Source organism: Ammospiza caudacuta, chromosome 1 (assembly GCF_027887145.1).
Source record: "Ammospiza caudacuta isolate bAmmCau1 chromosome 1, bAmmCau1.pri, whole genome shotgun sequence".
Lineage (NCBI taxonomy): Eukaryota > Metazoa > Chordata > Aves > Passeriformes > Passerellidae > Ammospiza > Ammospiza caudacuta.
The window spans coordinates 123,636,407-123,647,603 of record NC_080593.1 but is presented as its reverse complement, the minus strand read 5'-3'; the positions used below and the strand labels follow the sequence as shown (position 1 = coordinate 123,647,603).

General features: G+C 37.1%; 1 protein-coding gene across 1 annotated transcript in view; it reads right to left on the bottom strand.

The window, feature by feature from the left end:
- Nucleotides 1-10,461: 10,461 nt before the first annotated feature.
- The window catches only part of CRISPLD1 (cysteine rich secretory protein LCCL domain containing 1), a 35,149-nt gene continuing 34,413 nt past the window's right edge, over nucleotides 10,462-11,197 (bottom strand). Inside the window, exon 14 of the mRNA XM_058813354.1 lies at nucleotides 10,462-10,540. Within this exon, the coding sequence (XP_058669337.1) occupies nucleotides 10,489-10,540 (52 nt within the window). The 3' untranslated portion in view covers nucleotides 10,462-10,488. The remainder of the gene's footprint in view (nucleotides 10,541-11,197) is intronic.

Below are 11,197 nucleotides of genomic sequence, written 5' to 3'. Positions count from 1 at the left end.
AGCCCACATAAGAGAAGAGAGGGAAAGCTCAAGGCTTATCTGGGGCAGAAAGGTCTCTAGCAATGAGAGCATTCCCGTTTCATTCCTTTGGTCAAAGTAAATTGTACCTTGCTTGGAAGAACATCTTCCTGTGTCTCTGTGCACTATTCTTGTTCACAGTAGTAGAGGGTAACAAGATTAGTCAGCTTGCTGTGCAAAAAAGCTGGCATACAGAGAGATGCACCCAACTGGATCATAGCACAGCACCCCAAAGAGACAGGCAGGGATAAGACTGCTGAAGAAATGTGTGTAGTGGAGAGAAAGGAGTGAGATCTAAGATTAAGCCTCCCCTTGGAACTACAAACACTTCTACTCAGGCTGCCTGAAGTAAAATTAGAGTCAGTCATTCTTATGTGACAGAGAAGCAAAGCAGTTCAAATAACTTTTATGCTTCTTTGTTCATTCATGCTATTTCCTCAAATATTTCTAAACCAAAGTGCTTCACTTCTTCTGTTCCCCATAGAGCTGTTTTGGTGAAATCAGACAAATAAAACTTTTTTGAAATCAGTTCATTCATCACACTCAAATCTCTCTGCTTTGTTTATGGACATAATGTAGAAAAAGCATTTGCTTTTTGGAGAGTTTTTTCATATCTCATGGTACTGCAACACTTCCCACTTTTACATTGTCTTCTGAGTTGTGCCTATACCTGATGCAGATATACATGAATAGACTGACACAATGCTTTAAGTTTGAATATGTCTGTCAGTGATTACATGACTGAGTAAAAGCCACCTGAAACAGCAAAATTGGTCATCACTTTCAGCCTACTGCTCTATTTTGTAAAAGGCATGTTCTGAGGTGGGTATTTCGGGCTCCTGACAGTGGAAATTTGGGGCACTGTTTAGAACTAGATGAAGGGCACAGACACACATCCAGCTTGAAGAGTCATATGATGAGACTGAAGGGTTTTTTTGGAAAATAATATGAAAATATGACTGCATATACATACATACATATATATATATATATATATATAAAATTAAGAATAGTGTTTGCCAGTGTCTGTAGACTGCCCCCACCTAAAGAATGAAAAGCATCAACTAATCCCTACAAATCCCTGCATTCAGCTTCCTGATCCTGCAGCCACTTGTTGAGCAGATTAATCGCAGACTAGAAAAAAGCACAAGAGCCAAGGCATACAGGGGATACTTTCTGTCAATAGATCAACACCACTGTTTCCCTTAAGACTCTTGCAGAGATGATTAATGAATTATGGCCTTGATGAGCAGAGGGTGAGGTAGATCAAAACATGTGATGAACAGCGGCACCCTGAGAGTCATGATCAGTGGCACAAAGTCTCACTGGAAGCCAGTGCTCTCCAGGCACCTGCACTGGGTCCTAACCTGCTCAACATCTTCATTAACAGTCTAGATGAAAGGGGACAACGTGTTCACAGCAAGTTTGCTGATGACACAAACTGGGAGGAGTGGCTGAGGTGCCAGGTTGTTGGAACTCAGGATATTGCTCTGACTGCCCTGGAGGACTCGAGACCCTGAGAGAGGGGTCAGAGACCTTGGCACGGAGTCAAAGACACCTGTGCCTTTGATTTTAACCCATGGAAACAATTACCAACTTTGTGCAAAGAGTTACTAACCACAAGAGTTTGAATAGAATGTTGGTGAATTTATCATTGGGTGAAAATGTAGAATTTTGGGGTTTTAGAATGGGAATTCAGGAGGCAAGATGGAGGGATTTGGGCGTGTCCTGTCCATCCTCCTGTTTCTTCTTAGCCTCCATCTTCTGCTGTGATGGTGGCACTTTTGGATTGGTTTAGAGTAGAGACAGACTGTCTAACATAGATGATAGGTATTAGAAAATTATTGTAAATAAAATATACGTAGTTTTTAGTATAAAAAGATAACCCCAAGGGCAGTCACTGTGCCACGAACCAACCTGCCAGACAGACTTCAGCAGGTCAGAAAAAGAATGTTATAGATAAGAAAAAATAAAGAACCTTGAAAAGCAGAACTGACGCATCTTGGCTTCTTCTTTGGTTGCAGGGGGGCTGGGAAAAAGAGACTTTCTAATACATCAGGGTCATCTTGACCCCAGAGACCCCGACACGAGGTCATATGTCACAGTCCTACAAATGAAGTGGAAGAACTCTGTGCTCCAGTACATACTGAGGGACATCCAGTTGGAAAGCAGCACTGAAGAAGAGAACCTGGGGGCTCTGGAGGACATCAAGTGGGACATGAGCCAGCAGTGTGCCCTGGCAGCAAAGAAGGCCAATGGTGTTCTCCTAGGCTGCATTGGGAAGAGTGTTGGCAGCAGATGGAGGGAGGTGATCCTCACCCTCCACTCAGCCCTGGAGAAGCCCCGCCTGGAGCGATGGGTCCAGTTCTGGGCCACTCACCATAGGAGAGACACAGACACACTAAACAGAGTCCAACAAGAAGCCACACAGATGATTAAGGCACTGGAGTTTCTCTCCAATGAGGAAGGGCTGAGAGAGCTCGGACTGTGCAGCCTGGAGAAGAGAAGGCTCAGAAGTATCTTGCCGATGTCCATAATTACCTGAAGGGAGGAGGAAAAGAGGACAGAGCCAGGCTATTTTCAGGGGTGCCCGTGACAGGATCAGAGTTAATGGGCACACACTGAAACACAAGAGGTTTCCTCTGAACACCAGTAAACAAATTTTTATTGTGAGGATGACTGAGAACTGGCACAGGGTGCCCAGGGAGCCTGTGGTGCCCTTGGGGACACTCAAAAACTGTCCACAACATTGTTGTGGGCCATCAGCTCTAGATGCCCTGCCAGAGCAGGGGGGCTGAACTGGATGATCTCGAGGTACCTTCCCACCTCAGCCATTCTGTGATTCTGTAATCACGCTCCACTTGAATGTCCCAGTGAAGTGGATTAGCTACCTTTATAAAGATCTCTTCTTATTAAAGCACTGAGTACCAACATCAGAACAGGCAATGTTGACCCTTCTTCCACAAAAAACATTTGAACATTTTGAAACATTTGAAATATTTGAAACACCAGCACAAAAAATAATGACATCATAAAATTTTGGCTAACAGATGAAGTATTATTATTATTATTATTATTATTATTATTATTATTATTATGGAAATAAAAGCTACCCTTATTCCAGTTTTTGAGGACTGCCATAGATGTTGGTGTGATTATTCTGTCAAATTACTTATACCAGTTTAACTAAGAAGAAAATCCAACCTCTCATTTATCGAATTTGCACCATTATATTGAGCAATAAAGATTGCTTCATAATACTTTTTGCTAAATTTCCTAGTGATCAAAATCTATCTGTTGTCATTATTACAATGCTGAAGATGCCTTTGTTATCATGCTTCCTTGTACACGCTCCTGCTATGGCAGGACTCCTTCCCTCCCTCCCTCTCTCTTCCTCTCTCTGTGATTTCACATGAGCATTTCCAGTGACAGAGCCCTTCAAGGAGTCTGCCATCCCTCAGGCCCTGCTGTGCAGAGGGATAGCACCACAGACATCCTCTCAAGATTTTCTCTCCTTTTGAAACTCACACCTTTGACTAGGAAGGAAAAGAGGCATTTATGCTCTTGCTGAGACACAAAGCAGCTGGGTTAGGTGGGAGGAGGGACACTGCCTCTATTTCACAGTCACTTCTGTCACTAGGCATGAGTTATGAGAGTTGGGTAGCAACTTCAACTGTGCAGATACTTTTTGTAACTCTGGGGTCAACCCCAGAAGTTTTACTGAATAACAAGTCCTTCACTAACACATATCAGTTAGGCAGTAGATTGAAAGACGCTATTTCCTTTACACTGGCTTTTGGGGGGAAAAAACTGCATCCAACACAAGCAGATTACTTTCCTTGCACTGTGAGGATAATCCACATATTATTACAATTTTTACAATCTTTTACCAATGCATATTCTCTGGATTTTCACTCCTAACCCACTGCTGCCTAGAAATATATATATCAGGAGAGTATTACTGGCCAAACTGGCAGAGATACATGGTAAACTAAAGATTGGAAACAACAAGCAAAGAGAAGAGTCTTGAGTTGAACAGACTAGAGGAATATAAATTCAGTTTTAAGTTCTTGTAAATTATTTAAAATAAAATTACAGGTTGGCCCCTCTGTATCTACAAATTTAATTATATATCTTACTCTAAAAATTAGGAGATTGTTCAGTTTAGAAGACAGGAAGGTGTACTTGCTAACTAATCTAAGCAATTTGAGAAACCTATTATGGTAAAATTATAAAACAAACAACTCCCCCACCCCATGTTCCACATCCATCACCTTCTGACTCTTAGAAAAGTTCTTAAAGGTGGAAGACCCACAATAGTCTTTATTTCATCAGAGAACACTGAGAGCTGTAGCTCTGTATTATAAGCAGTTTCAAGGCATAAAGAAGTATTTCTGAAATACAACGAGAGATATTTCTTATTTCATCTTACAGCTATCACTAAATAATTTCAGACCCACATTTGTTAAAACTCCTTGCAAATCAATTTCTTCTGCCAGTCCTACAAAACACGGGAATGTAACTCAAATAGATACCCATTTAAGTGTTTTGTTGGCAGAAAGAATAAAGCTCACAGGAAAACTGTTTTCTGAGAGTTTGAGTACTTATGAGTGAACTAGAAAATTTGCATAAGATTCTAGTGCATCAGTATACCTCCCCAAGTTCTTATCCCTCTACCAGTCAAACTTCAGAAAAATTCTCATTCTCAGCCTCCCTGATTTCAGTATTTGCCTAATTTTACAAAACAAAAAAACAATAAAAAACCAAACCAAACAAAAAATAAAACACAAAAAACCAAAAAACCCAAAACAACAACAAACAAAAAAAAAACACAAAAAAACCCTTTCAGATGTTGCTTAAAGGTTATTTGGTTTGGGATAGTAAACAGACAGTTTTAAATTATTGAGATCACTCTTTATTAATATTTGCTCTGTTTTATAATAATATCTACCGGTTCTACTCATGGATTGTGTGATACAAGCATGTAGGTTCATCTCCTAATACATCAAAGTGCCCTGCTTTCCTTAAGAGGCATTTCTCATTTTCTCTGATATCTCAGCTATTCTAGCTTTTACTAATTTGTCTCACACTTCCTGTTAAATACTTTTCTATGCCATGACTTATGTTAAATCAGAAGCTGGGTTGGAATCTCAGCCTTCTCAGTGGCCACAGACTGACATTTTTATAGGAGCGGTTCTGAGTTACTGTTTGGGTGCTGTACTGATGCGAGAGAAAGAAGAGCTTAATGTCTTCTGAGAGACTTTGGGAGAGATGATGATTTTCCTCAAGTATATTTAGGTGTTCTGATTGGACTGTACTTCTCCAGGACTTGTAATGAAAACTACAAATTGAATTGAAGCATTAGCAGAAAAGAAAGAATATTTTTATTATGCAGTAGATGCAACAGCGCATCTCAGTCAAGGTGTGACTTCCTTATTTCTAGAACAAATCTTAGCATATAACAAAACAGTAACAAATTAGAAATTAATTGCCTTATAACTTTAGGAAATGCTTTAAAAGCTACCAGAGAAGTGTCCAAATTTAAATCCTTTTAATATTAGTGCCAAGCAAAAAAAATCACAGCATCTGTACTGTCTGCACATCACTGAACGTGTTTGCTACAACATACATAAACCCTCAATCACTGGCAGAAAGGCATGTCTCTATCAATAAGCCACCTAACCCATCTGTCTGGCTATTCCTGTTATTTAAAAATGCAAACCGATCTACTTTACCCTGCAGCTCTTATTGGATAGAAATAAGAGAGAAGGGCTCAGAGTATTTCACAAAATTATTCCTTGGCTCAGTTTCGTGGCTGTGCTGGAATAGGACTATCACCTCCTGTACAGTAAGCACTAAATCAACTCATACAATGCACTTCTTTGTGTACTGAACGGAGCTAAATCCAAAATCTGAGACTAAGTCCTTTTGCACAAAATGATTGCTCTGTTTCTGTGCTCAGTGCAGCCTGCAGCCTCAAAGTCTTGGAGTTGCTCTGACACAATGAAAGAAATACTTATTCAGAGGACATGATCTTCAGTAGGCAAACAAACACCAACAAGAAACAGATGGATTTCAACAGATAAATATGGAATAAAGATTGAACTGACTTACAGGGAGATTTATTTAGCAACTGTTTCCAATTTATCTTTGAGATGTACAGTAGCAGCAATTTATAAGAAGTCAGAGCCAGCTTGCTATTTACATTGCATATAAACAAGCCTAAGTGAATAATTAGGCCACTGAAGTACTTGTTTTTCAAACTGTGTAGGCTGTTTGGATGCTCTACTACCTCCTAGCACTTCTAATTTCTTGAGAATCCTAAAAATAATTAGTATTACTACAAAGTCTTATGAGTTTCTCAGCTTGCAGACACGTAAGCAAATCTAAAGGCAAGTTCTTGTATTTATTTTAAGATCTTACTCTTAATACGGATATTGTCATAGAAAATCATTCATTCAGAAATAACTGCAAACGCATGAAATAAAGTTTTTCAACTGCATAACCAGACTTCATATTAAATTTCAATATTATTGTTAATATTGTTATAAATGCTTATGCTTTAAATTAAATTTGGAGATTTAAAAGCCCAAGAGTTACTGATATTGGAAACTGATGCATTTTCTGTGCCTACTAGACCAAGTGTTGTTTGGCCAGTGTATCTCAGTTTTTAACCAACAGCTTTGCTGCCAACCCTCAGAGACTAACCCCATTGCTAGCAAAGACAAAACCAATATTGGATACAGCACTGGGGGCAGATATTGGACTGAATAACTGGGATGATTACTGCAGTAATTGATGCAGATAGTAACACACAGGAGCTTCGTGGCCATTTGGTTGCATGTTCTTGATTTTCCTCCTTCTGTCTCTTCTATTTTCCGGTGCCTTAGCATATCAAGCTGGTCTGACTGAGGGGCTTTGCTGGCTTCTGAATATTTAACACTCATTATTAGCACTTTTTAAAATATGCTATGATGGTTTAATGATGTGGGAATCTGTCTCCCAGCAAACAAGACAGCACAGATCATTGAACAGCCAATGGCAAATTTCAGGTGCCACATTAACATCCTATGCTAACATGGAGCGGGAATCACATTTTATTGTATTTTCACTTGTCATGTCAAGGACTTCTGCTTTACTAAGAATAATATCAATAATATAAATAGTGACCATATATAAAATACTATCTCCATAATTTATTTCTGACAGCAAAGACAGGCTAAACCTAGGATTGCAAGCATGGATTCTTTTCCTATATTCACAATGCATGTTTTTATAAAATCATATGCAATTTTCTGAGTGTTAAAGTATCCTGCCATTTCTATATCTGAAGCTCTCTAAGATACATAGTATACACTGAATGAAACAAAAATCTTCAGGCTTTTCACTCCTTGTATAATTCCCTAGAGTTCCACAGATTCTATAAAAACCCTTAAGCCATAGAAGTGTGACTGTACAGTATTTCATACAGTATTTATATACATTTCTGAACAGAATATTGCACTGTATGAATAATCTTTGTAACTTCCAAATATTTATGTTGCTAAATCTTGCCCTTTGTATGACTGCAGAAATTGCAGGAAATAAACCCTCCCTTGTATATTCACAGGAATCTGGGTTATCTGGCTTTTAAACCAAATTCAAAACATACTTCAAAAGCAATTGCCACACAGAAGACACTCTTAATGTGGGTAGCTTGGTTACACCTCTGCTATATGAAGTAAAGGGTCATGCATTGTCCTGAACATAACTATCAATACACGCAAAAAAAGCTGATGTTATTTTCCTCTTTCAAATCCACTGAGAATCCATAGACAGCTGCCACTTTTGTCATTTACATACAACTTGAATTGATTTCTTCAGTTTAAAAGCTGTAAACTTACACAAAGGTTCTCTCAACCTGTGTTTCAGGTTTGGTTTCAAAATCATTTTATGCAAAATTTTTAGATCAGATAGTCCTCCTTGAAGAAATCAAGACATGACAAAGTCTGTGAATCCTTTAATAAAAATTCCTCAGCATCCACATTTTAGGAAATGCTTATTAAGTTTTCTTAGTTTATGTCCAGCTAGTCCTATATGTCCCAAGTTCACTAAAACCAAAAATTGGCTTTTCTGTATTTTTTTTATCAGCCAAGTTTTCTAATACTGTTAGTTATTCTTTTAGGCTTTGTGTGAATTAGTTGTGAGCATCTGGTCTACAGTTGCTTCTGCTGCATAAAGAAATACCAAAGTGTAGCTCCCACTCTATAACTTTCTGGAAATAAGTCTGCTCATTGACTTATTACTTACAGTAAATAGAGAAGAAAGTTTCTCAAAAAGCTGGTGTTAGCTGGAATAGTTAGATAAGAACAGGATAGTCATTGCATGGGGGAAAGCAGCAGAACTCCAAAAATTTGGGCAATGGAATATGTGAGGAGAAAGGGGGGTGAGTAACTTTCCTCTTGTTGCTCTGTTGATTAGTAGAGCTGCTCACAGCAAATATTCACCCATGGAATGTTGGAGCTATCTCTCTCCTCCCACCAAGCACTAATTTTATTGTTATGGCCCCAAGGGTCCACCCCTGCCCTACTGCACAGGAACTTGCACTTTGGTTTCAATCCTGAAAAATGGTTAATGCCAGTATTGCAAAATCTATATAAAAGCTTCTTTCAATGGCCACCACTTGCAGAAAAAAAATAGGGTTGTACATAAAAGACTCTTAGCCTCCCTCATCAATTTGACCCTGGTCAAAACTTGAAAAAATGAGGTTTATCCATAAGACTTCTGATGCAATTAATGAAAGTTTTGGGTCTAAACTGCCTTTACAGTTTTAGAACCTCAGATTATGGCTGCTTGCAATGTTTAGGTCAGAAAAAAAAAAAAACAACAAAGACATATTCAGGGTGGCTATTACATTCTTTCTCTTGAATCAGGACAAAAAAATCAGTGAAAGGTATTCTTACAATGTAAATTAATTTTATTCAAAACAGATTAAAAAAACCAACAAAGCTTGCCTAACTACATGAGGTAGTACATGTAGCAAAAGAGAAGGCAGAATATGGTATTCTGAAATATGAAGAATATGAATGTTTACAAATTGGATTGAAATAGATTCAACAACAGAAACAAAATATACCAAAAATAAAGTTTAACAGCTTTTCAGTCTTAAAGCACCAATACACTTTTCATAGAAAGAAACATAGTATCACCACTACATGTTCTTCATATACCATAATATGGTAAAATTAATGTATCAAGCTGTTCACCATAAATGAATTCTTTAAAATTGTGAAGCAACAAATGACATAATTGTCACTGGGCTTCGTACCACTATACTTCCTGGCCTGCAGGAGTATTTGCCAGGTCACAAGGAACAAGGTTAGCCTTTGTTACCATTTTCTTTGGTTTTTTTGAACATTTACTCACATATTATTAGAGGTCAGCATATTGATAACATGTACAGCTCAAGGCTGTAAACTTGCCAATTTTTTTAATGTGTACAATTCTACATTTTCTCTAAACCCAAATTTAAGTAAATTGAAGGAAACATGGCAAAAATAAAGCATGCGTTTGTGCAGAACTTCAAGCTTATTCCTTAATTTCAGGTTACTGCACTTCTAAATACAAAGATTTTATTAGATTCTTTAAGGTTATATATGCCTGTTTCACACACCCATCCCAAGACAGTGGAATATCTGTGAAGGATTGGGCCATAATGAATTATGGCTATTTGAAGGAATGAGCTTAGCAGCATCCAATAAATATTTTATTAATCTATTTTTAAAAAAATAGACATGAATGGCCCAGTCTCTTAAGAATATTTTTTAAAGGAAAGCGTGTTAGCATGACCTAAGGCTTCTTCCTATATTTTATAGGAATTTATCTCAATTTATTTCAAAATAGGTATTTGTACTTGTTATGATCAGTGTGAAATTGAGAACAATCTAGCTCTTCATTGATGCTTTCATGGCTAATGCTACTTTAAATCATTAAAAAGTTATATATGTAATTATTTTACTTTAAGGCATGATTTATGTTTTCAAAATATTGGGATGACTTCTTTTATGTACATTGAAAATAAAAACTCAGGCCTCCCTCTGGTATAGTTTTAAGGTTACTGTTAGTGGCATATATAAAGCACCATATAATAATATATTCAGATGAAGAAAACAAAGAACACTTATGAGCTTTGAATTAACTGTATAGGAGTAACTGCTAAGAAAATATAGCAATATTTAACACAGGATTCAAAGTAATGTTATATATCATTATAGATTTTCAAATTATTTTTTCTCCCATGTTTATTTTTACAGATTTTTTTCATTAAGATTTATATGCAACTTAATTTTTTTTGGTGGAAAGCAGTATACATCTTCTGTACAATAATGTTACAGCTTTATACAAATTTCAGGAATCACAAGAAATGGCCTGTATTAATCTTTTCCAAGTGCTTTGGTTTCACTTGCCTGTTACATGTTTTACTTGCTAGATTCAAACAACAGCAAATACTCTGAAAGCCTTGCTTCCTGGTGGATTCTGTAAACTGAAACATAAAAGCAGTTTTTATGTTATTTTTAAGACCATAACACTCCAATAACAACTTTAAAAAAAATTCAATTGTTAATTCTAATATCCTGCAGTACTTCTTGTGACAACTCCTCAATTTATCTATCTAGAATTTTTTTTAAACTGCTACAAATAAAAACTACATAAATTTCAGATTATTATTTTCCGAAACAGCTTAATAGGAACAAAATACAACATAGAAAAATTCAAGTAATCCTTTGTGACAAGTGACAGTGTTTTAAAGAATTGAAGCAAAATGCTAAAAGTGTTTTGGAAATAGAGAAAACATACATCTTATGCTTACTCTTCTAGCAACTGTATTTGGAGAGAACTTGCAGACCTAGGAGATCACTCATTTGTTAATTGCTTCTACAATGAATAATAGATTTCTACAAAGACCTAATGTCTAACAAAACCCAAGGGAATGCCTGAATGGATAAGTATCTGGCTTCAAAAGAAAAGAAACAAAAATACCCAATTCCAATGAAATGTTGATAGGATAAGTATCTTTGTCTTAAAATTGGACCATGGACCAGCATGTCTTATTTATTGGTCCATTTTTTCTTTTTTTTTAGCCAACTCAGCCTGAAGATTATCTGGGAAGGAAAGGGAAATGGAGGTGGAAGCAAGGAAA